The 26,271-nt window shown below is 42.8% G+C and overlaps 2 protein-coding genes and 1 long non-coding RNA gene across 6 annotated transcripts in view; 1 reads left to right on the top strand and 2 right to left on the bottom strand.

Moving 5' to 3' along the window:
- Nucleotides 1–3,343, bottom strand: part of WDR35 (WD repeat domain 35) — a 77,219-nt gene extending 73,876 nt beyond the window's left edge. For 2 of the 4 annotated variants that reach the window (XM_055378765.2, XM_019021376.4), the window contains exons 1-2: nucleotides 3,129–3,288; nucleotides 2,297–2,414 (exon numbers count right to left, since the gene is read on the bottom strand). In XM_055378765.2, the coding sequence (XP_055234740.1) occupies nucleotides 2,297–2,414; nucleotides 3,129–3,152 (142 nt within the window). In that variant the 5' untranslated portion in view covers nucleotides 3,153–3,288. Of the gene's footprint in view, nucleotides 1–2,296; nucleotides 2,415–3,128 lie in introns of all 4 variants that reach the window. The other 2 variants (XM_004028890.5, XM_004028891.5) reach the window with 2 other exon arrangements.
- Nucleotides 3,344–3,365: 22 nt separating this feature from the next.
- On the bottom strand, nucleotides 3,366–26,271 carry MATN3 (matrilin 3). The gene is made up of 7 exons (XM_063696043.1): nucleotides 25,546–26,271; nucleotides 18,887–19,453; nucleotides 16,300–16,425; nucleotides 15,084–15,209; nucleotides 13,565–13,690; nucleotides 10,264–10,389; nucleotides 3,366–7,541 (listed from the first exon to the last, which is right to left on the bottom strand). The coding sequence occupies exons 1-7, from the start codon at nucleotides 25,931–25,933 to the stop codon at nucleotides 7,291–7,293; spliced, it is 1,710 nt and encodes a 569-aa protein (XP_063552113.1). The 5' UTR covers nucleotides 25,934–26,271; the 3' UTR covers nucleotides 3,366–7,290.
- On the top strand, nucleotides 10,653–17,884 carry LOC129531797 (uncharacterized). The gene is made up of 3 exons (XR_008677207.2): nucleotides 10,653–10,772; nucleotides 12,331–12,402; nucleotides 17,160–17,884. It is a non-coding gene; the product is annotated as an uncharacterized lncRNA (long non-coding RNA).

The following is a 26,271-nucleotide window of genomic DNA, read 5'->3' as shown; positions in this document are numbered from 1 at the left end:
TAAATGTACATGCTCTTCGATCCAGTGAATGCCATTTCTAGAGATTTATCATAGAAAGTATTAACAATTTATTCAAAGATTTGGATACAAAGATACAGTTGCTTTAATAGTAAAAATGTGGAGACACCTAAATGTCCAATACTAAAATTGGTTAAGCAAATTATGATATATTAATACCAATATAATGAAATACTAAATAAACATTAACAATGGTGCCATAGAAGATGATTTATTGATGTAGAGGATTGCTTTATTATGTTGCTGTACCCAAACTACAACACATTATACTTCACATGTTGCATCTTTAGCACAACACAGTGCTTGACAGAAAGCAGGCATGCAATATCTATGATTGTTACTGGAGGGATCTGCTGAATCAACACTATTTGTATTAAATATAATATACTGATCTTGTTAGACTCTCACAGCCATATTCCTCATATTTATTTCTTTCAGCACAATTCATAATCGTTCAGTTCCAAAACAAATACTTTACTCCATTTTCCAAACCTCCCAAGAATCGATTTCCCATCTTGTTCACTAATTTCAAAGAATACTCCAGTCACAGCTCATCAAAAGGGCAGAGCAGAAAAAGAAGTTTGTTTTTAAAAAAGCCTTCAGTGTTAAACAAAATGAATGCATTTCTTAATGTAATTTAAAACTTGCAGGCCAGGCACGGTGGCTCATGCCTGTAATCCCAGCACCTAGGGAGGCCGAGGTGGGCGGATCACGAGGTCAGGAGATCAAGACCATCCTGGCTAACACGGTGAAACCCTGTCTCTACTAAAAATACAAAAAAATTAGCCAGGCATGGTGGTGGGCACCTGTAGTCCCAGCTACTTGGGAGGCTGAGGTAGGAGAATGGCATGAACCCAGGAGGCGGAGCTTGCAATGAGCCAAGATCCAGCCACTGCACTCCAGCCTGGGCAACAGAGCGAAACTCTGTCTCAAAAAAAAAAAAAAAAAAAAAAACTTGCTACATATTGTAAGCAAAAGTATGTATATACAGACACATATATATATACACATGCATATATATATCTATATACACATTTAAGAAACAGAGAAAAACTTTCTTTTAACACAGTTTTAAAAAACTAAAGCACTGACAGATTGAACTATAAAACAGCATAAGCCAAACTTTAATTGGTACTCTTCTTTACTTAGGCTGTCCACTAGCCCTTTGTGTAGTGGTTAAAAACAAGGACTTGAATGTGAGACAAACTTAGTTTCTCATCCTTGCTCTGCCACTTACTGGCTGCGTGACCTAGGGCAATTAACAGCTCAGAGCCTCAATTTTCTCACCTAGAATACCTACTGCCCAAGATTATTGTGAAGTCAAATAAGATTGTGAAGGTTAAACATCCACTATATGGAAAATCGTCAATAAGTATTTATTATTCATACCGCATTCAAAGTTGTAAGGTAATGCTATTCAAAGTGGGGTCTGAGGACCAGCAACTCAGCTTCACTAGAAATGGAAATTCCCAGGCCCCATCCCGGGTATATTGTGTGGGGTTAGCGCATGAAACCCATCTTAACAACCTCTTCCAGTGATTCTTATACCTAATACAGTTTAAGAAGCTATGTTGTAAGGAATCCAAAAATGTAATGCACTTTAACCCCCTACATTTTCATTTTATGGAAGACTAAACTAGCAGTAAGATCCTCAGCTAACTTGTTGAAAGTCATTCAGTAGTCTTGTGGAAGAGCTGAGATTTAACTCCAATTGCCTTATCTAGATCTTCAATCTAGTGCGGCACTAGGGGGGCTAAAGAAGTGGGAAGCTGTTTGCTGTGATTCCAGAGAACTAGATAAACAAAGAAATCAAGCTGCAAAGACAAGAGACCTACTAATAGAAATGTAAAACGTATCCCATTTTCTGTTCTTGGACACTAGGTGAATAACCATTAATGCATCTGATAAGCAGAAAGGATGACACAGACCTGTAAACAATCTGCCAGATTTTCTTACTGAAATGTTGACTCACAGGATTTCTATTAGACTCCTAATAATATAGTACAATAATTAGACATAGCATAACACAGTGACTTATTTTCATTCTCCATTATTTCTCATTTTCCATTAATAACTCAGCAAAAACCATCTGATGTTTACATTCAACATTCTCTGAACTTTATTGCAAATATACTCCAGAAAAACACCATAAAATGTTTTGGTAGTTTTCCCTTTAAAATAATCAGAACTGCATATTGACAGATAACATGAGTAAATCGCACTGAACAAATAACATTAGCCAATTTACTACCAAACATGTGAGCTTGCATTCATTTACCTGTCTGCGTCTCTAATTTCAAAACTTTCAGTAATCCATCTTCACCACCGCATGCTATGAACCCTTGTTCCTTGTTCCAGGATACACACTGCAGCTTCACGTTATTGGGAATGGAAATCTGAAAAAGCAACCACAGCCGCACTAGCAACTTTTCACGAAGGAGTTGGGAAGTAAGTCTGCAGGAGATGAAAGCTGAAGAAAATCTTCCAAGAAGAAAAACGAACGGCCTTGCAGAAAAAAAATGAGCTGTTGTGAAAATGGGCATGGTCCCCTGAACTGACCCGGGCTCTAGCATTTGGGAAACAGGGAAAGAAGTGCACAAAAGAGAAGGATAGTGACTGCGGAGGAAGCCAACGCCAGAGTCTCACCGGATGGATTTTTTTAAAGGAAGGACGGGGAGAGGGTATAAATCTATACCACCAGTCCCTCTTCCTTTTTACCTACAACTTAGGCTATCCTATTGTTATTTCTTTTCTCTTGCCCAATGGCTCGTGGTGATCCAAAGAGTTTAAATCACGTGGATCAGCAACAAGTGGAGGAGGAAACATAGGGTAGCACGTGGCGACTTATCCTCAAGCCACCCAAAAGGACCTAGCCAGGGGCAGGAATGGGAGAGTGCTGCGAGAGGGCAGCAAGCTCGGCCAAAGACTGTCTGGGGCTCTGGGAACCGCAGGAAGAGGTCGGAGGCTGGACCCGGCGGGAAGGATGGCTGCGGAATGGCGAAGCCACGATCAGGACCGGGTGAAGGAGCCTGGCTTCTCGGGAAGGCAGCGGGAATCGCCGCAGGCTGCGGGAATGGCGGAGAAACGAGGACGCCCCCCAGGAAACTCACTTTCTTGCTCAGGTAGAAGAACATCGTGGGATCCCCGAGAGGGTCACGGCGGCCGCTAAGGCCCTCGACAAGTAACGGTTCTACGTCTCCAATCGGGAGTACCAGCAGCTCCGGAAAGCTCCCGTCGCCCTAGCAACCGCTGTTGCCCGGTCGCATCCGGGGCGCCGCGGGACACTTCCGGTGACGCCCTCGCACCGGGCACCGGCGTAGTGCGCCTGCGCGGACGTCGATGGGTTTGTGGGCGCGGGGCGCGAGGCGGTAGCTGGGCTAGTCCTGTTCCCTGGCGTCTGGGCCTTTCTGCTCTCCGCAAGGAGCTGGGTCGCGACCTGTCACTGCCAGCCGTGCGCTCGCCCTCTGCGCCCCGTCTCGTGGTCACTGCCGCCCTCCCTCCCGCCACACCTGTGATGATCGCGATGGAGCCGCGCCTCAGGTGGCATTACTATAAACCTAAGAAGAGAGGCGCCCGTTCGAATGAGGGCAAATTATTTAGTATTTTCTAAGTTCCAAAGTTCCAACATTCTTGAAAGGGAAAAGCCATTTACTGTATTTGATAGGCTGGCGCCACTGGCCAGATGAAAGTGCAAATGTGCGTACTGAGATCTTACAGCCCTTCTCTGTGTCTTTGGGGGTTGGAGAACCTCTAGAGCAATTTAGGAATAGAAGATTTTGTTTATTCCGCTTGTTTTGACATTTTTTAACAGTTTAATTATTACCGCAACCCCGAGGGTCCTTAAAAGGAATTTCTGTAAACGTTGGGTAATTACAGCGTACAATTGCTATTGGAGCATAGCCTCCCATTTTACAAATATTTGAGCGTTTGGTGTTTTCTCGTCTAGAGTCGACTGTTACATATTCTCTTCTTTTTCTAACCTTATTTCTTTCTTCATTCTCCTTTGTCCTTTTGGAATGCCTGAGAGTTACAAAGCCTCAAAGTCTAAGGCATAGGGCAGAAATCCAAGTAGAACCACTCTCATGAAATTATTTGGTCTCACCTATGTTTTTATTTCTGGTTTTCCCTTTTACCATAATCTAGCATGTAATTTATGCATCAGTAGTTAATTTCCCCACTTGGAGTCTTTTCCCATCTCAGACAAAAATAAAATAAAAATCCTCCAATCCTTTGACCTGGGTGATTTGTCTCACCCAGCACAATCTATTATAGAATTGACAATAGTCCCTAGTGCCTTTCCTAGCAAATCTAAACTCCATCCAAAATCTGATCTTCCCTCAATCCTAAATGTTTTTACTAGGGAGCCACCACCTCAAGTAAGCCAATATGCTTTCTGCAGGGCAACATTCCATCCGGCTCTGCTTCCCAAGCCACTTTATATATGGTCCTACCCTCTTAACAGGCCAGTTGTGCCTAGCCAAACCAGCACAAATCAGTCTCCATGAGGAATTCTTTCCAAACATAACCCAATCCCATTCAGATAATGTTTGTTTTCCATTGTTTGTGTGTCTGTTTAAGATACATTGGCCCCTGTCCATAGGCTCCCTATACTGGACGCATGAGACAAATTAGTATTATCTAACCCAGGAGTTTCCAATAAACTGGTCAAGACATAATTAGTTGAAGCTAGTTACTAATGGTGACACTTGAAAACTCACCTCTCTTTATCTTTCCCTTCTTGCACATGAACTCTCATTTATTCCTTCTATACCACCATTTCTCTGTGGTATATTAATATGTATTACTGATTTTGGGCTCAAACAAGTCTGGAAAATACTACTGTAGCTGTATGTCATACCCTTTCAAAATTTTTGAAAAGTAAGAGATGCTTTATATATTTCCTTGGTATATTTAGTTTTTGTTCCTTCCTTAAAGTTTATATTTTATATTTACATCTGTAGGATATATTTGCTTCTCAGGAGCTTATATTAATGTAAAGCTCATCATTATTTTATCCAAATTTAGATAATTTTATATTGAAGCCTTTCTTTTGAACCTGAACTTACACTTTTAGCCTCAAAAGTGTGAGATTAAACTATAGGAAGAGAATCAAACTTCTGTCTTTTGATAAGAAACTGTTGAGTATCAAAATAACTGTTAATTCAGTATAATTTAAAGAAATATATTTAATAGACAAAATTGATGAGTCATCAAAAATAGACATGATAATATGTAAAGGTAATAACTTTTATTATATTAAAGACAATGCAAACGAAAAACAGAATTGAGCAGTGCGAAATTTAAAGAACTGTTTTGTTCTCAAAGTTGCAAGTTTCAAAGCCAAAAGAATTATATGTATCAAATATATAAGTAAAAAAAAGTTAGACTTTCAAGCCTGTAATCCCAGCACTTTGGGAGGCTGAGGCAGGTGGATCACTAACATTAAAAAGACAACATTAGATTTTGTCGATTTATAGCAATTTTATAAATATATAACTTTATCACTTGGATCCTGAAGCAAAATAATAAAATGAATTTGGGATTTTTGTACTTGGTAAAAAGTTTAACACCCTAAATTCACAACTAGTGCTCTTTAGTAGTACATTTCTTTCAAAGACCAGAATGAATTAAAAATGGCAATGTAATGTTCACTTGATCTGTTAACTATCTTTAGATATGTGTATTACAATCTATTGATCACATCTTCAATAATACTCCAACAAAATAAGCAAAAAACAAAAAGTGTTAAACAGTTCAAAATTACATTCATCTCAGTTATATGAAGTTGTATGTGTAAATACCTTGTACAATTTGCACTCTCAGTAATAAGATTGATTTATATTATAAATACTATCAAAAGAAACTAGACCTAAAGTTTCCATTGTGAATATGGTTATCTAATATAAACATTTAAAAATTAAATGGCTCAATTAGTAGATAAAGAAACACTAAACTTTTCATTCTATTTCCTACCAATCATTTCACAGTCATAACTTAGAGACACTAAAGTTTGCTCTTAATAAGTATCTGCATATTTATTTCCTTGGAAAAATCATGCTGATTCTGCAGAAGATCTTCATACAATTTATCCAGTAATATTCAAGCATTAATACAGATAATGGCAAATTATTAGCAGGAACATTGGCAATAACAGGTGTGCAAAAGAATGCATGAGTATTAAGTATACCAAGCTGTCCACATTTTCAGGTGAGAAATTGGAGCAATTTAACGATGTATTTGTCCATATTCATTTACTTTCAACTTCTCCAAAATGTCATCAAGTGGCAAGTTGTTAAGGCCAACACCATTTATTTTTACACATTAGAAAATATAAACACACTTTCAAACACTTCACAAGATAAAATAATTATGTCCTATGAGAAGTGAAAAAAAAGAGCAAACTGTTTTCTCACCAAAAGTTGAATTCAGTCTAAAAGTCAAAAATCCTGTTCTTCAGAGAGCACAATAAAAGTAGACCACTGCAGTGGTCTTCAGATGTTTTTGTTCATATAAAATTTAATTGGAGTAGCATCTTAGTGTGAGGGATGGGGGAAGCAGTGTTTATGAAGTCTTGATTAAAGGGATAGTTGGATTGTCCCTTTGTTTGGCTATCTCAAGATTCTGCTGTTCTAAGAAATGCACCTTAGTAGATCTAGGGTAAATGAGAAGTATGCCTTTCTTGTGTAAAGTTAGGAGAATGGTAATACGGAAATGAGAGACGGGAAAAGAAAATGCCAGCTGATTCCAAGTAGTGTCTTAAGCAAGTGAAGGATTTGGAAATTGATTCTTTCCAATTATCTGTACCTCCCTTAAAAGTCTCTGCATATGCCTAGATTGTACCTACCACAATCTGAATTCCACTCCTCTGGGGTACATAGGAACAGAGTTGTTAACTTGAACTGTTCTGAGAAACTTTTCCCTAGTTACTCCTTTGAAGAAAGAACTGATTTTGAAAGTTTCTGAGATTGTATCATGTTACATTTTAAAATCTGCTTTTTGACCACTTGGCTAGTCAAAGGGTACAACTGTGTGTAATCTGAGATATCACACCCCATTAATCAGCTGACTTGCTTTGTACATGTTCAGATTCTGAACTAAGAAAGCCATATTAAGGAGTCATTAGCATAAATGTTCCATCTGTTATGTAAGAGCATCATTAGGAGCATATACAGTTATGGAAAAGCACTAGGGGACAAAATAGGCAGCTTTTACATGTAAATATTGAATGGGTGAAACAGTCTATTAAACCATTAGAAAAGAACTCTAAATTTTTTAAAGTTGTATATTACCACTGCTCATATTAAAACCTAACAAATAAGTCACTTGCCTGTGGAATGTCTTAAAGTGTTTGGCTCGATCGTAGTACCTTGGTTGGCTCCAGGCAGAAGCAGAAAACCTTCCAGAAAGGATATGTTTAGTGTTCAGTCTTTGAAGATACGAGCTGACCTTGTCCTGGAATGCCAGTGTAGCTTCACATCCACAAGCATCTTCAGTGGAAACAAGTCTTCGTGCTTCCTCAATAGCTGAAGACAATGACAGTACACAAATATACTATCTAGGAATAGCTATTTAGGAATCATAACAAATCAGGAAATCCCTAGTTGAATATTTCCACCGTTAAGACTTACCTAAGTGCATTTTCCAAGAGGTAAAGGGATAGATGAACAAACAAAAAGATGAGAAAATACTTATCACAGAAAAATTCATCTTAGGAGACATTGGGGAAAATGTTTGTAATTGTCAAAGCTGAGTGATGCTTAAGTGAGTGTTCCTTATTTTATTCTCTGTACTTTTGTGATTGCCAGAAATTATTCATGATATAAAGTAAATTTAGAAAAACATGGTTGGTATAGGGGGAGGCCAGGGATATAGAAATAAGACAGTGTTCATGTGATACTGTGTAATTAAGAAAGGAAAATGGGCTTGGTGCAGTGCCTTATTCCTATAATGCCAGCACTTTTGGAGGCTGAGGCAGAAGGATCACTTGAGGCCAGGAGTTCAAGACCACCCTGGGCAACAAAGCAAGGCCCTGTCTCTACAAAAAAGTAAAATAGTTAGCCAGGCACGGTGGCACACACCTGTAATCCTAGCTACTCGAGAGGCTGAGGCAGGAGGATCACTTGAGCCCAGGAGTTCAAGGCTGCAGTGAGCCATGATCACACCACTGCACTCCAGCCTGGGTAACAGAGTAAGACCCTGTCTCTTAAAAATAAATAAATAAAAATAAAACTAGGACAATAGTCCTCTATTTGTATGGCTAAAATACATCAAAGATGAAAACTAGGGCCGGGCTCAGTGGCTCACACCTGTAATCCCAGCACTTTGGGAGGCCAAGGTGGGCGGAACGCTTGAAGTCAGGAGTTCAAGACCAGCCTGGACAACATAGTGAAACCCCATCTCTAATAAAGACACAAAAATTAGCTGGGCGTGGTGGCACATGCCTGTAATCCCAGCTACTCGGGAGACTGAGGCAGGAGAATTGCTTGAACCCGGGAGGCAGAGATTGCAGTGAGCTGAGATCGCACCACTGCACTCCAGCCTGGGTGACAGAGTGAAACGTCGTCTCAAAAAACAAAACAAAAAAAAAAGGATAAAAACCAGGTTAAGTCCTGATTTCCTCTAGAGGACTGTTATTCTATTTAATGGTTTGAAGTAAGAGTCCTAGTTCTTACCAATAAATACTTTGGAACTGAAAATTCAGGTTTGTATTGACATTTAACCAAATATGAGAGGTGATAAAAGTAACTCCTATTTCTTTATGGAATTCAGTCAGGCAGCTATTCCTATTCAGTATCAGGGTTCCTCCTAAAGTTGTGAATAGAAATAAGAGTAACTTCCCAGGTCTGAAGACTGGTGTATCATCTTCCAATGGAGTAATTCTATTGCCTGAGGACAGGAAATGGTCCTTTGCTGCAACATTTTTACTCTTAACATTTTACAAAGATCCAATATAGGGATGGGAGATCATAAATTCATTAAATATAATCTATCATCTATCCACCTGTCTGAATCCTATTGAACCTTTTAGGAACAGCCAGTCCAAATCTCATCTTAGTTAATCAGTCAATAAACCAGGAAGTATCTATTAAATATCAACTACATGTCCATTATCCCTGTACCCATAAGATGGGTATATATAATACTTGTTCAGTGTCTGTCGTGCCTGATAGTCTCTAAGCTCTAGCAGGGCATGGGCTCAGTGGGATAGTCTAATTAAAACACTTCATAGAAAATTGTAAACCTGGATTGTAGAAAAATTGAAAGTTGAGAAATGGATCTCAAACTCCATTTCTCAAACCTGGGTTGTAGCAAAATTGAAAGTTGAGAAATGAAATGGTGCTTATAATAGCATCAGAAGGAATAAAATAGTTAGGAATAAATATTTTTAAAAGTACAAGACTTGTACACTGAAAACTACAAAACAATTTTGAAAGAAATTAAAGAAGACCTAAAATTAAATTAAATTAAATTAAATTAAAGACATACCATGTTAATGCAATGAAAGACTGTTAAAATGGCAGTACTCTCCAGGAAAAGATGCCTCACCTCATTAGTAACCAGGAAATGAAAAAAGCATCCACTGGATTGGCAAAAATTTAATTCAACAAAACCAAATGTTGGCAAGCAAATTCTGACAAGCAAAAGCATTGAGGGGAGGGTGGAAATGAGTGAGTGCAGGGCATGCTCCTGGACCATCAAACAGCCCACTGTGGCTGGACCAGGATGCGGGAAGAAGCAGTGAATCTGGGGGCAAATGTAGTAGAAAAGTTTTAAAAGCCAGGATGAGAGAAGTAGTTACCATGGGCTGAGGGGAGCGGGTGATGGGCAGTTATTGTTTCATCGGCACAGAGTTTTATTTTGGGATGATAAAAAATTTCTGGAGATGGATACTGGTGCTTGTTGCCCAACAATGTAAATGTACTTAATGCCACTGAACTATACACTTGAAAATAATTGAAATGGTAAATTGTATGTGTATTTTACCACAATAAAAAAAAATTCAGACTTAGGCAGAAAGTTTAATTATTAAGAAAAATGTGAAAAACAGAGAAGACAGAAACAGATCATGGAGGGTAGGCTGCCTGGTATAGGGGTATCACTGTTTTATTCTGTAGACCAGTGGGAGCCACTGGAGAATTCTGACAGGGAGAAAGAATCACAAATGTGTCTTAGACAGAAAGAAAAAAGCTTGCTCCTGAAAAATTTTCCTACCAAAGGAAATAGCCTTAAAGGGCTGATCCTCACCTGAACATGTTTTCTTGTCCTCATTTAAGGTGTAGCCAGGATAGCAATCACAGTGGTAGGATGCGGCCCCATCACTCACACAAATGTGCTGGCAACCATGAGAGCCTAGGGCACACTTGTCACGGACTGACCGCATGTGGTGCAGGAAAGAAAATATTCACACATTAAATAGAAAAGTAAACACAAATGTTTGAGAGGAGAAGCTTCCATTTGGTCCCCACAAGTGCTGAGAATGTAGTAGTCAGTAGTCAGCAACAGGCCCCATGCTGCAGGAGCAAGCCTGTTTTCTCTTCCCATACCTCTCATCCCTTTGGCCTCACGTCACACACACTCCTTTCCTTTATATCTCTCACAGATATCTAAGGGTACCTTTCCTTTTTTTCTACCCACAGCACTGGGCAGCACTAAGTCTTGACTATATTCCAGAACTTACCTCCAGCCTTTCCCGATGACTACCAATGCTTCTAGCATCCCCAGCTACTCGTGGATCATCATCATCATCACCAAAAGTAATGTTTTAGGGACCTAATCATACATGGAGCTAAGTTTGATGCTGCACAAAAAGCACTATATTGACCAAGTGCCTGCCTTCATAGCTTACAAAGTGGAACAGAAAACATTGACCTGGAGACACATGCACACACACACACACAAGCACAGATGGGGAAATGATACAGGGTTAGTAATAATGATGTGTATGATTAGAGAGTGAAGTACTTACTATCTATCACAAATAACATTTCAGGGACAAATGCAGTTTGCCCAAATTTGAGTGGAGAGCAGAGCAAAGTGCCATACTCATCCCATGTTCAGACTGGCCTAGGACAAATAAAAGAGTAATTCTCCTTTGAAATCCAGAAAGCCTTCCTGGAAGACATAGGTTCCTCCTCTGCCATTGCAGGAACCAAAATAGTTTATTTCCCTCTAATTTTCCTCTTAAATGTCAGTTCATGCGCAGAACCTTTTGTGGCTCACTAATGCCTATAGAATAGCTTCTTGTGAAATGCGAGACGCTGTATAATCTATACATAAAGTGCCTTTCCAACCTTAATATGGCTATTCCCTTTCAGTGCTACAATTTAGATTTTTTTTTCAGCAAAATGCCTTATAGCAGGGTGTTTCATTTTTATCCCCCTCATTCCAGGTTAGTACCCACTCTACAGGTAGCAAATGGACATGCTTCCAGCCCCTGGCCCTTATTTGGGGCTCCACATTTAATTTACAAGCCTTCCTACCCCTAGCAAGGGAAAAGCAGACCATTAGAAGGGATCTGATCCGTGGTATGTTCCCCAGCTTTATAGCAGTATTCACTATTACTTTAAAATATATAAATAGGCCAGGCACAGTGGCTCACACCCGTAATCCCAGCACTTTGGGAAGCCAAGGCAGGTGTATTGCTTGAGCTTAGGAGTTCAAGACAAGCTTGGACAAAATGTCAAAACCCCATCTCTACAAAAAATACAAAAATTAGCCAGGTGTGGTGGCGTGTGCCTATAGTCCTAGCTACTCAGGAGGCTGAGATGGGAGAATCACTTGAGCCCAGGAGGTAGAGGCTGTGTGAGCCAAGATCACACCACCGCACTCCAGCCTGGGTGACAGAGTGAGACCCTGTCTCAAAAAAGAGAAGAAAAAAAATATATATATATATATAACTTAACTTTCCCACTAGTATGTCTTTCTCTTCTGTCCCTCTTCACTGTCCTGTGCTTTGTACACTAAGACAGTAAGGCTTAGTGGTTAAGAGCCTATGTAACCACTAGAGGAAGTACCTGGGTTCAAACCCTGGGTCTGCTACTTGCTAGCAGAGTAACCATGGGCAAGTTACTGAATCAGTTTCCTCCTAACGTTGCTGTGAGTATTAAGGTACATTACTGTATCTAAAACGCCTAGAATCCTGCATGGCCTACAGTAGGTATTGAAGAATATGGAATACTGGCATCTGGGAGTGTTGTCTGCCTTAATTGAAATTTTCTTTGATTTATGTTTTTTTAAAAAATAAATTGCTTCACTTTATTCCATACTATCTGTTAGTTTAAATGGAAATTTGTTTTTGGTTTGTTTTCCCAGGTCTTCAATGTTCCTGGCAGCTTAAAGTACCAACTGGGACACTTGTCACTAGTTTGAGAAGTGCAGCCATAGGTGAGTTCTCTCCACCCCAACTTTCTTAGTCATCCTGCCCTGAACAAATCAGCTCAAGCCAGTCCCCCGCCAGTGCCACTTTCCACTTGTCTCCATTGAAACCTTCACCCTCCTTCAAGGCCCACCAGCAGCCCTTCGCAGATGCCCACCTCCCCAGCCTCTACAGCCCTTTGTTTCCATCAGTCCCTCTCCCTGGCTCAGTCTCTGCTTTCATAAGGAGCCGGCTCTCTGTTCACCCAGATTTAACTTGCTCAGAGGCAGAAACTTAGGCTTCTTTATATGCTCCCAATGTTTAGTTCCATACTGGGAACAAAGTAGGTGTCCGGTATTTTTTTATTGGTTTCCCTTTAAAAAAAAAAAAAAAAAAAAAAGAGGGGACTGGGTGACATGCCATTTCCCTTTGTCTATCTTGATGAAGTCTGTATGTCCTCAAGGGAGAGGAAAATATATGTCAAATCTAAAACACATTCAATATGCCAAAGCTAAACAGCACCTTGAGAGCTTGGAATTTCTCTCAGGAGTGTTTTTACATTTATAAATGCCACCCTATCCTGCCAGTAAGTTTAAATCAAATTAATGAGGATTAACAGCACTGGCCTGGGCTCATTGGCCAACGTATAAGGCTGAGTTTCACCGATGATTGATCGTCTAGAAACTGCCAGGGAGTGACTGGCCTCAAACTTACTGGAAGATCTGTGTGGGTCTAATTCAGGCATTCACAAAGTCTTCTTTACTAAAATCATGCAGCTTTAAGATTAACACTACAGAAAAGTTCCAGGCCAAGTTTTAACTGGAAAAAGATCAGTTCATCCTATCACACCAAATAGTTACTGTCCAACTGACTTCCACTAAAGTTTTCTCTTTGCTTAAAAGTCTTCAGTGTACAGAGCTATAAAATTTTCCTGGATAAGGACCCTACATTTAGTTAGTTTTTCTCATATCCCCCACTCCCTACCTATTTCCCAGTAATTTTCTGAAGTAATCTATGTTTGCTCCAGTGAGCTCACCACCCTCTGAGCAATGTGTGCCTTCATCTAAAAGTGTGATAGAATGTCTGAACCTTGATCTTAAGTTACCTTTAAAAACCTCTTTGCTGGTGAGTTGCAAGTTGGTTTCACTGTGAAAGACCCAAGTATGAAAGAATTTTTTGAGTGGATCTTACCTGAACATGTTTTTTTATCTGCATTCAGAGTGTAGCCCTCATAGCATTCACAGTGATGGGACCCTGTTCTGTCATTCACACAAATGTGCTGACACCCATGGGTACCCAAAGCACATTTATCTTGAGCTGTGAAACAAAAAGTCAGGAGAAAAGAAAAAGAAGGTGGAAAAGTATTTTATTACCCATGGATAGAAACCTTATTTGCAGCTGGAAACATATGAGGAAAACTTACTGGAAACTACTCAAAGCCATTGGCACTGTTTTTTTTCTAACTAGAAGTTAACTGAGTTAAGTGAAATCCTGCACATACAATAATTATTCTCTGACCTTCCACAATTGCTTTTCAAAATCATCAGTATTGAGTTTTTATAACCTAAGTATCTCATAAATACTTTCTAGCATTCCTTTTAGGCTTATTGTACTTATCCCAACTCAGCGGGATACCAACAGTTGTGTGGCTAATTACATTAGATTCAGAAAAACATAGAATTAGAGTTTGAAGAAATTGTAGTTCAACCCTCTCCTATTTTTTAAATGAGGGAAAGGAGCGCGAGGGAGACCATTTGATTCAGAGCAGCATAAAAACTCAAGACACACATTTTCATTCAATGCACTTTCCTCTGTACTGATATATTTTTAAACTATTTTTTACTTTTAAACTTTTCATCTGAGATAATTTCAGATTTATGAAAAAGTTGCAAAAACAGTGCAAAAAATTCCTGTACTTCACCGTTTCCCCAAACAGTAATTTACATAACCATAGTATGATTATCAAACCAGAAATTAACATTGATATAATATGATTTACTAATCTACAGACTTTATTCAAATGTTGCCATTAATGTCCTTTTTCTGGTCCAGGATCCAATCCAGGATTCCACCTTGCATTCAGTTTCACATCTCCGTCCTTTCCAATCTGGGACACTTCCTAAGTCTTTCTTTGTCTTTTATGACTTTCACGTTTCTGAGAAGTACTGGAAAACTATTTTGTGAACTGAGAGTGTCTCTCAGGTTGGGTTTTTCTAATCTTTCCTCATAATCCTGAATTTTTAGCAAGAATACTACAGTTGTGCTGTTGTGTCCACAGTATTGAGCACAGCATGTCAGGTCATACATGATGTCACTATGTGTCATCACTGATGATGTTAACTTTGATCACTTGGTTAAGGTGATGTCTGCCAGTTTCTCCACTATAAAGTTACTGTCTTTCCCTTTGTAAGCAACAGGTAACTTGTGGGTTGTTATGTGATTTCAACCTACTGAATTGTCTGTAGCATTTGGGAAGGATTGTTCAGGCTGGCTACAGAGAAGGAAATGAGCAACATATTTATATATTTGGGCCGAGATACATACATGTTACCATTTCTAACATTTTGGATAAGACTTAAAAATGGGAAAAGCTCAAGGTGGCAAGAGAGGAAAACACACCAACTTCCCAGTCAATGTGACCTGCCCTTCCATCACTGGGTAGGTAGGCAGATAGCTAAGTAGCAATAGTAAAGACTCCTCCCTCACTTACCTGAACAAGTTTTCCTGTCTTCATTCAAGGTATAACCTTCATAGCACTCACAATGATAAGAGCCACTTCTGTCGTTCACACAGATGTGCTCACATCCGTGGGTGTTAAGAGCACACTTATCAAGAGCTATCAAAAGATGATTGGGACAAATGTGAATGCATGCAGAGCATGGCAGAAATAAATAATTGTGGGCCACGCCACTTACAGTTATACACACACACACACACACACACACACACACACACACAGAGCTAATGAAACAAGGGAGGGGCAGCTGGGAGTTGGGAACCAACCCTCCGGTCTTGGCTCTTTCACTGAGAGACCCTGTGACATGGGTAAGTTTTTTCCCTTCTGTCCATCTCAATTTCATTATCTATAAAATTAAGTTATCTCTAAGCTTTCTTCCTCCCAAAAACTTTTTTCTAGGATTAAAAACAACAACAAAAAAATATAATTCCCATTCCTCATTGACTCCATGTATGTATCTATGTACCAGACCAGTGAGTACCCCTCTAACTTCTTTGCTACTTCTAGATTCCATGAGCATCTATGACTAGAGAGGAAGAGGGTAGCTTGCATGTAATTAAATTAAAATCCAGGAAAATTTTCAAATCCTCAAAAGGACTAAGAATCTTGGACCCGTTTCTTTTCCTTTTTGTGTGTGTGTTTTGTTTTCTGAAAGAAGGTCTCCCTCTGTGGCAGTGCAGCAGAGGCATTATCATAGCTCACTGCAGCCTCGACCTCCTGGTCTCAAACAATCCTCCCACCTCAGCCTCCCAAGTAACTGGGACTACAGGCATGCACCACCACACCTAGCTTTTTTTTATTATTATTATTTTTTGTAGAGATGGGGTCTCACTATGTTCTCGAGGCTAATCTCGAATTAGCCTCAAACTATCCTACCATCTCAGCCTCCCAAAATGTGGGAATTATAGGCATGAGCTACTGCACTCAGCCTGGACCTCTTTCTTAGTAGCCTTTTCTCCTACGATTTTATTTAAAACTTACAAAGTATGGAAATAAGCTGATTTATCTATCATTTCACTTTTCTCCCTAAGCTCCTTTTCAGGGAAAACTGCTGATGAACACCAGTAAACCAGCCAAAAGGCAGTTAGGTAAAAAGGGGTCAGAGAGTCAAAGCACAAGGCCAGTCCAAAACCTGGAGCATAGGTTCCCAAGTATTTGATTCAGTCACGGCCCCCTACACAGGCCTCACCTGAACACGTTTTCTTGTCGGCATTCAAGGTGTATCCTTGGCTACACTCACAGTGGTGCTTGCCTTCCCCATCACTGATGCAGACGTGCTGGCACTGGTGTGTTCCAAGCACACAGGGGTCCAGCGCTGTGAGAGGAAGTTTACAACAGTCAGCACTGACACTTAGGAAACATCTCAGATACCTTCTCCCATGTCAATAGACATTGCTCTCTGGGCTCCTTTCCGAGTCCATCTTTACTTCACTATAAAAAAAATGGTTATTTGTTTTCTGCCTCTGGCTTATTAGCAATGCTACTCTTAAACTAGAAATTGTTGCTAATTTAAAAGTACACATCTTGCTATATAGACTTTCTCAAGGGAGAAAGGGAATTTGGAGTTTGGAGCTGAAGCCAAACACTTACATAGGCCAGGCAATTGGATGTTTTATTTGGCTTATCCACCTCCCCATGAAAAAAAGATTTGTGCTTCCCCACCACAAGAAATGGGAGAACAATAAATGCACAGCCTGAAGTGACATGAGCTAGTTGTCCCATTGTAGCCAGAATCTGATTTCCAAGGTTCTATAGCCTATGTCTAAACAGAATTCTCACACAAGTGTGGGTCTAAGCCTAGAACGAACTCACAGGTGGGCAGTGGTACATATTTGAACATGCAAATGGTAGAGGACGGTTCGAGTAACTGTCTTCTGAATATGTAAGGTGGGTGAAGTCATCCATAAGCTAAATCCATAGTGAACTCATATGCTAATACAAACAGGTAAAAAGAAAAGAACAAAATAAATGAGATTACATTAGCTAAACTACATCTCCATCTTATTGCTCCTGGAGCCATTTATATCTCATTGGATATTTTTTTCCTAGTGACCTCTTTTGAAAGATGAATCAATGAATTAAGTCATTTCTGAGAAACCAAGGAGGCCTGTTGGAGGAGGCTGGCCGTCCTGTGGCAGGTAACCCAACCTCCACTGCCCTTGGCAACAGGACAAGGCTAATATTTTCCCAAGAAGGGCCTTTTCATGGAATGATCTTTCCAACCCGTTGACTACAAGCTGCCGCTCAGTCTTTTTTCCATAGAGAGGACGTTTTTCCCCCAGAACAAGCAGGTCTTTTGTACCAGAAGGAAAAGATTGCCACTCACCACTTGTTACTTTATAGCCTTCGAAGCCCAACCCCAGGTGCTAGCTTTGAAACCCAACTTTGCCACAGACCAGCATGTTGATGGAGAGGCTCTCACCCACAAGCATGGAGTGGGAGGGTGATTTCCTGGGAGAGAGAAAGCCACTTTCTTTTTGGAAGCCAACGAATGCCAAGTAGATGCCACCAAAGCCAGTGATGGCTTGTGAAAGCCCAGTGTCCTGGGACAGGAAAGACAAGGGGATCCCAGCCAAGTCTGACTGCAGTGAGGCCAAACGTTGCCCCAGAGCAAGACTTCATCTCCCTTTTCCTGACAAACCGTTGATGGCTGGGTTTCACATTAACTTAGATTAAAAGTCTCCTTGAAATTTATAATTGTAATTAATTATTGGTTCATTTGTTTGTCTCACCCCCACCCCCAGAATGTTACTTAATGGTATGGAGGGATTACCTTTATCTTTGTATCATCAGAGATCAATAAATGCATGCTGAATAAATAAGTGTGAAATAAATTATATTGCAAAAAGATATCTATGTTTAAAAATTCACCTGAACTAGAAATGTGTCCACAACTGCTTGGATATTCACATAGAGGGAACAAAAGATTATCTCCAGATGATAAAAAAAAAAAAGCATGAGTCCCACAGATCATAATTCTGATCGGTGACTAAAAATAAACTCCAGCATTGAATGGATCTGTAGTCCTAGATTTGGTCAATTCATGCTAAAAATTCCAATAAAATTAGCATGTCCTTATTCAAATTCCATCCTAAAGGATGGAAGGAGTAGCAGAGTTAACAGAATGATTGTTTTAAGATCATCTTGCTTTCTTTCAAGTGAGCTGAAACCCTAATCTGCCTGGTCCCTGAATCCTGTTCTTCAACAAAGAGTAATCAGATAAACAGCCCAGTCTGAAAACCAGAGCATTCACTAAATGCACACTCGGGCTGATGGTGACATTGGAATAGAGGCCTGCTGACTCTCCCAAGGACAGACGCTGCTCCCTGTCTTCTGCAGGAGAACAAACAGAGTTCTGTTAGATCTAGAGATGGTAAAACTAAAAAAATATGTATCAGGGGAAAAAAATGTAGTGGTGGGGCAGAGGGGACAGGAGAGGCATCTTGAGTTTTGTTTTTCCTCACCCTGACAGGGAACAGCAGGGTCATTTATCCTGGATATTTGCAGACCTTCACAGTTCTAACGCAAACATGAAGATTTTATGAGCAAACCGAGTTCCATATAATGCAGCTCTATATTCCTAAACCAATAGAGTGTGTTTAGGTTGGTCACACACACGCGCACATGCACACGTGCACACACACACACGCATTGGATATATTTAAGTTTTTCATTAAATTTCCACCAAAAAAAAGAGAATAATACTCTTTTCTCTGGGTACACAATGTCTGAATATAACATCCTTTCTAGTTGGAAGCAAAGACTGACCAACTTACCACAGAAGGTTTCCTGGAATCTAGAGGAAAGTTTCTCAATGACCCCATAGGTCTCCACGTAGAAAACATGCTCCTCTAGGGGCTCACTGGCCATCATCTTGAGGGACTCCATGTCTGCCCGGTCCACGCCCACAGCGTAGAGCTCAATACCAGATGCTTGGGCCCGAGCCGCCACCTCATTCACCTGGTCCTGGGGCCTCCCATCTGTAACAATGATGGCCACCTTAGGGATGTTAGAAGAGGGCTCTCGAGCCCCTGCCTCCACTGTGAAGGCTTCATCCATTGCTGTCTGGATGGCTAGGCCTGACATGGTGCCTGTTGACAAGGGTGTGATTCGACCCACAGCCTGCTTCAGGGACTGCTTATCTGTGTAGGCCTGGAGTTGGAACTCGATCTTCACAGTGCTAGCATAGTTCACCACTGCCACCCGCGTGTCGGCCGGCCCAATGTCCAGAGTGTCGATTATCCGGGAGACAAAAGTTTTCACTTTGGTGAATTCCAGGGGCCGTACGCTACGAGAACTATCAATGATAAACACTAGGTCCAAGGGTCTGCTCTTGCAAACACCTGCAAAAGACCAAGCAATGATCAGACCACAATTAGAAATGCAGTAATCCTCACTTCCAGAGAATTCTGGGATTCCAGGAGGCCAGGCAAGGCAGCATCTCCTGACCCCAACATCACCACTGCCTGCAACCTTCCCCAAGACCATCGGGGTGTTGAAAGCACCAAGGACTTCAGAATTCCCTAGTGAGAATTCACCTAGAGGTGTGAAGTTTCCCCAAATACCTCACCTGCAGGCTGGCTGAATCCTGAAATTTCACTTAAAACCTCATCCCTCTGCTTAAGCTTTTGCTCCCAAGGGCCCTCATGATTCCTGGGAATTAATAGATTCTACACGTTTCTTAAGCACCTTGGCTATCTGGAGCAATTGGACAATGTGTCCCTGAACCATGTAAAAGGCCTCGGGCCTCAGGGACAGCCTCACTGCCAACCACTGTGCCCAAGCCTCAGGCAATGGTAGTCTGAGGCAAGGCACTCAGGGGCTCTTCTGGTGGCCCCCCTCTTTTACTCCACTTCCAAGGGGCTGAAAACTGCTCCAGAGTATCCCTGAATCCTCCCTCCATCTGGCCATCTTTCCTGTTTAGTGAATTTGGGGGCTCACTGGAGCCCTGAACTAATTAAAAGTAGAGCCAGGCGCGGTGGCTCACGCCTGTAATCCCAGCACTTTGGGAGGCCAAGGCGGGCAATTCAAGAGGTCAGGAGATCAAGACCACCACGGTGAAACCCTGTCTGTACTAAAAATACAAAAAATTAGCCGGGCATGGTAGTGGGCGCCTGTATTCCCAGCTACTTGGGAGACTGAGGCAGGAGAATGGCGTGAACCTGGGAGGCAGAGCTTGCAGTGAGCTGAGATTACACCACTGCACTCCAGCCTGGGCAACAGAGCGAGACTCCATCTCAAAAAACAAAACAAAAAAAAAGTAAGTAGAAAGAGGGGACCGGGCGCGGTGGCTCACGCCTGTAATCCCAACACTGTGGGAGGCCGAGGCGGGAGGATCACCTGAGGTCAGGAGTTCGAGATCAGCCTGGCCAACTTGGTGAAACCCCGTCTCTATTAAAAATACAAAAATTAGTGGGGCATAGTGGCATGTGCCTGTAATCCCAGCTACTCAGGAGGCTGAGGCAGGAGAATCGCTTAAACCCAGGAGGTGGAGGTTGCAGTGAGCTGAGATCCTGCCATGGCACTCCAGCCTGGGCAATAAGAGCAAGACTTCATCTCAAAAAAAAGTAGAAAGAGGGAGGCCAACTTAATCTTATATCTGTTTAGTGAGCTTCCAGCTTCGTGAGCATGTCTTGTAAGAAGCAGGGATTGTGATCTGGTATCTACCCTACTGCCCCAAATAACTCTCTTGGTCATCTCTCTTTGACTTATTCATTCACCAAAAATATTTTTTGAGGGCCTACATGTATGAAGCCCTGGAGCTACAAAAGCATATAAGCCAGATAGCCAGATTTCCCACCTTCAAAGAACTTATCTCTTTTCTACACAAAAGTACCTAACAGTTTAGTATCACAGTACATTTTAGTGTTCATCTATTCTTTCCTATTCTTTCCTGTTTCCCCCAACCCCTGTTTGCACACCCTCTCTCCTCGATACAAAAATCAAATCCACAAGTCAGGATGAGACAAGAAAAAAAGCCAATTATTAAACTTCTTTTTCTTTTTTTTGAGACGGAGTCTCATTCTGTCACCCAGGCTGGAGTGCGGTGGTGCGATCTCGGCTCACTGCAACCACCGCCTCCTGGGTTCAAGCAATTCTCCTGCCTCAGCCTCCTGAGTAGCTGGGACTACAGGTGTGCGCCACCACACCCAGCTAATTTTTGTATTTTTCACAGAGACGGGGTTTCACCATGTTGGCCAGGCTGGGCTCAAACTCCCAACCTCAGGTGATCCTCCCACCTCGGCCTCCCAGAGTGCTGGGATTATAGGTGTGAGCCACTGTGCCCAGCCCTAAACTTCTTTTTCAAGTCATTCCCCCTTCTCACCCAACACACGCATGCAGCCCTAAATGGAAATGAGGTCCTGGGGCATGAAGTGTCACTCAAGGCTCTTTCCTTTCCTAATAAGGAGGCAGAAGTTGATGCTACTCTAGGAAGGTAATACTTAGTGAGTAGGAAGAAAAGGTGATTCAAAATTAATGCCTAGACTAAGCAGTTCATAGAAAAAAATTAAAGCCTTACCTGGAACAGCCTACCTTATGTCTCTGTCTAGTTTTCTTTTAAAAGCAGAAAATTATCTTCTTGTTTTTAGCCTGCTGCTTGGAGGTATTTAATTAACAAAAAGAAAATCTTCCTTTCAGTAACACTTTAGGAATCGCAAGGTACCAACACATCAACCTGTGAAGCTGGAGGTGCAGAGGTGGTTTTTATATTCATTTTACAGGTGAGAAACCTGAGGTTCAAGGAAGTGTGAGAACTAGAAAGTGGTAGAGCATGGATTGGACTCCAGGTTTCCTGACTCCCAGTCCCTGGGAGCTTGCTACTGAATCCCAGTTACCTCTCTCTGAGGCAACATTTTCCTCCACAAAAATCAACATTCTGTCATGTATTCAGTAAACATCCTGCTTGTTGACTTTAAGTCACCGCCCTGAAATATGCTGTATGTCAAGCATTTAGTTAAGTCAAAAAGAATTAAACCCAGGCGCAGTGGCTCACGCCTGTAATCCCAACACTTCGAGAGGCTGAGGGAGAAGGATCACTTGAGCTCCGGAGTTCTAGACCAGCCTGGGCAACATAGGGAGACCTCATCTCTATAAAAAGTTTAAAAATTAGCCAGGCATGGTGGCAGGCACCTGTAGTCCCAGCTGCTTAGGGGGCTGAGGCAGGAGGATCGCTTAAAGCTAGAGAGTCAAGGCTGCAGTGAGCCACAATCACACCACTGCACTCCAGCCTGGATGATAGAATGAGACCCAGTCTCTAAAAGCCAAAAAAAGAAAAAAAGGAATCAAAATTCTTTCTCTAAAAAAAAAAAAAAAACAACTCCAGCAGTCATAAAAAAGAATGAGTCCATGTCCTTTGCAGGGACATGGATGAAGCTGGAAGCCGTCATTCTCAGCAAACTGACACAGGAACAGAAAACCAGACACCACATGTTCTCACTCATAAGTGGGAGTTGAACAATGAGAACTCATGGACATAGGGAGGGGAACATCACATACCAGCGCCTGTCAGGGGGTGGGGGGCAAGAGGTGGGAGAGCATTAGGACAAATACCTAATCTGTGTGGGGCTTAAAACCTAGATGATGGGTTGATAGGTGCAGCAAACCACCAGCGCACATGTATCCCTATGTAACAAACCTGCACATTCTGCACATGTATCCCAGAACTTAAAGTAAAATAATAATAATTTTTTAAAAAGATCTGAATAGGAAACATTTCTCATCTATTGTCTCTAAGGGTAGCCACTATAAGACTTCAAAAGAACATTGGTCTCTACAGTCTTTTATCTTAACCTGAACATTTCCTTTCTATGGATCCCAGGTCTTTAGGCAAACGCAACCAATTATCAACCAGAAAATGTTTAAACTTACCTATAGCCTGGAAGCCCCCCACCACCACCGGCTTTGAGTTGTCCCACCTTTTAGGACCAAACCAATGCATTTCTTAAATGTATTTGATTGATGTCTCATACCTTCTTAAATTGTATAAAAACAAGCTGCACCCTGACCACCTTGAGCACATGTACTCAGGACCTCTTGAGGGCTGTGTCACAGACCATGGTCACTCATGTTTGTCTCAGAATAAATCTCTTCAAATACTAAAAAAAAAAAAAAAAAAAACTCCAGAATTTTACTTCATTCCTGGAAAGTCCCATAGATCTAGAGCTAGGAAGAAGAATTATGTTGAAAATCTTTCCTGGAGATGGGTCAAAGTATTTTTGTATAATTAGAAAAAGAAAAGGTGGGGGCAACATGAAGATATGAACTCTGTAATTGACAGTGCTTTCACCAGCACCCAAACGGTGTCCTTATAAATATCATGGCTATGTTCTTATAACTAAACATGCATGATTCTTTCCTCCTCCACTTGGTTATTCACACCCAATCCTCTATTCAGGGTGTGGTATGCAGAATAATGCCCCCCGCCAAAGACGTCCACGTCCTAATTCCAGAGACATGTTACTTTTACGTGGCAAAGAGCAGAGACTTTGCAGGTGTGATTAAGTCAAAGAGCTCTACACGAGAGGTTATCCCGGATTATTCAGTGAGTCAATGTAATTATAAAGTAGAAGAGGGAGGCAGATGAAAGAAATGTGAGTAACTCAATGAGAGAAGGCCTCAACCTGCTTTAGCTGGCTCTGAAAATGGAAGAAAAAGGCCATAAGCCAAGGAACTCAGCAGCCTTCATGTGCTGGAAAGGGAAGGGAAATGCAGTCTCCCCTAGAGCCTCCCAAAAGGAACACAGCCCTGCCGACACCTTCATCTTAGCCCAGTGAGACCAGGGCCAGACTTCTGACCCACAGAACTCTCAGATAATAAATGTGTGTTGTCTTAAGGCACTAAATTCACAGTAATTTGTTACAGTGGCCATAGAAAACTAATACCTGAGGCTTGACCAGGGTGGCAGAAAATTCTGTGAACATCTGGTTCCTTCCTGATTGGTACTCCGCATCAATCATTAGTTGTTTTTGAATCTCACTCCCATTTACTAAATAGCAGCAATTTGATTCCCAAGAACAAAGAAAGAATCTGAATCTCCTAAAATGTTCCCATACTCATAATACCACTGAGTCCTTATAGTCCTGCTAGAAATAAAAATCCATAGCGAAGCTTAGCAATTTCTGGTTGCTAAAAGGAGATAATTTGGAACAGGGTGGAATCTCACATTTATTAAGGGGTTATCATTCATGATCAGGTTCGGACTCCAGGTAATGAAAGACCAGTAAAGCTTAGGGGGACATGGCCACCTGGTGCTGAATCTCTCCTTCCTCTTCCAGTCCCATCCCAGAGCGAGGCAGGTCAGGACTAGAGTAAGATTAACTTCCAGAAGAAAGGCTTTCCCTCAATTCCCGGCCTGGAGCAACCAGCCACCAGCTGAATCTAGCCCTGTGGACCCCGGTACCTCCTGCCTTAGCAGCAATGCGTTTGCCATTTCAAATCTGCCACTTCAAATACGGGGACTGAGTATTTGAGTCAGGAAAGAGTCCCTTGAGCTCCTTCTCAGCTTATCCAGAAAGATGCAGAAGGGGACAGACAATTGAAATCAGCCTGAGGCATGCAGCATGGCTGGCCAGATGAGACTGCATACCCAGAAATGGCCTGGCACAGACTCTCTTTAGCAAGACTGAAGCTGCGCTTTTTGGAAATGAAGATACAATCTTATGTAAACCATATTAAGAGGTTGGTAGGCTGGGCCAGTGGAAAGAGACCTTGCTTGGGATTTCGGAGCCCTGAATTTTATTGTGGCCTCTGATACTGATTCACACAGTCCCTTCAACTTGATATGCCTCAGTTTCCCTTCATGTGCTGTCAGGGGCTGTGTCAGACGACCTGCCCGCTTCGCTGCACTATGAGCTTTGCTCTGCTTCAGGAATCAATTGCTGACCAAAAAGAGAAATAGAATTGTTCGCCAAAGACCCAGAGTGTCTTGATCCTGGGGTATCCTACGGCTCCTCGGATCTCCTCCTGGTCTCACACCCGCATCCCTTACCTTCCAGTCTGAGGCAGCCTGAGGACTGTGGGAGGGGAGGAAAGATCACGCCCTGATACTGGATGGAGATGGAGAGATTCCAAGAGAACTAACAGCAGAGTCTCAGGAAGGGTTTGCTCACTGAATGGAGAGGTCAGGACTGGGACGGAGCTGAGCAGCAGCCGCTGGGCAGCAGCCCCTGCACTCCCCAGCTGCCCTGTGCTCCTGGCCAAATCACAGGGGAGTGAGAGCTTCAGGAGACCCACATCTCTAGCCTGGACACATGAGTGATATTGGGCATCTCCCTCCCCTTCTCTGGACCTCAGTTTCCCCCACAGGATTCATCCGGGAGGGGCCTCTTTCCCCCTCACCACGGTCGGCCTGAGGCCGGGAAGAAGCGCGCTTGGTGGATGCCCGGGGCTTCTCCTCGTTCGATGCTCACGCGTCCCTCCCGCCGCCCGCCTGTACCTGCACCGCGGGCGCGGCCAGGCTCGCCGGTCCGGGAAGCGGGCGCGCCGTCGGGAGCCGCAGGAGAGGGGCGGCGTCCAGGGCTGCCCCCGGGACCTCGGGTCCCCAGCCTCCGGAAGCCCGGGCGGGCCACGGGGTCGGGGGCGGCGGAGGGCAGCAGCAGCAGCGGCCAGAGCAGCAGGAGGAGTCCCGGGAGGCGGCGCGCGGGGGCCGGGCGCGGCATGGTGGGCTCCGCGGGCCTGGTGGTGTCCGTCGGGGGCCAGGAGCCCACGCGAGGCTCGGATTTAAAGGTCCCGCGGCCTCGGGCCCCGCCCCGCCCCGGGGCCTCGAGCGCCAGGCCGGCCCGGCGAACCCCGCCCAAGGCCAACAAGGAGCCTTGTCCGCGCATTCCAGCGGCCGAAACGGAATGTCTGGGCGAGGCGGCCAGCGGCGCGGTGGTCACCTCCCGCCCCTGCCCTAAGCCCCGAGCCGGCTGCAGCTGGGTGGGCTCGGCTGCTGTCGCAACCTCAGTCCTCCCAGTAACACCGGGGCAGGGGGGGCAGCCATCCCCGGCTGCAGCCTGCCCGGCCCTCCACTCTCCCTCCCACCCCAGCGGGGCCTGCGCCCCAGGTACGGGATGGGGACCCCTGGGCTCTGCCTTCCCTTCTGCCACTGGTTCGCCCGCCTGGGGCTGAAGATGAAACCCTGCTCCTCGCTCTGCATTCCTTTCCTCAGCCAAGTAACCCA

Source organism: Gorilla gorilla, chromosome 12, assembly GCF_029281585.2.
Source record: "Gorilla gorilla gorilla isolate KB3781 chromosome 12, NHGRI_mGorGor1-v2.1_pri, whole genome shotgun sequence".
NCBI classification, from domain to species: Eukaryota; Metazoa; Chordata; class Mammalia; order Primates; family Hominidae; genus Gorilla; species Gorilla gorilla.
This window is presented reverse-complemented; position numbering and strand designations above follow the sequence as displayed.

Excerpts from the sequence above, each read along its gene's own strand:
- MATN3 (XM_063696043.1), bottom strand. The coding sequence starts at position 25,933 with ATGCGCGGACAAGGCTCCTTGTTGGCCTTGGGCGGGGTTCGCCGGGCC. Across the intron at positions 16,426-18,886 it reads ATTCCAGGAAACCTTCTGTG|CGCTGGACCCCTGTGTGCTT; the intron begins GTAAGTTGGTCA and ends TTCCTCTCACAG. Across the intron at positions 7,542-10,263 it reads GGACAAGAAAACATGTTCAG|CTATTGAGGAAGCACGAAGA; the intron begins GTGAGGATCAGC and ends CATTGTCTTCAG.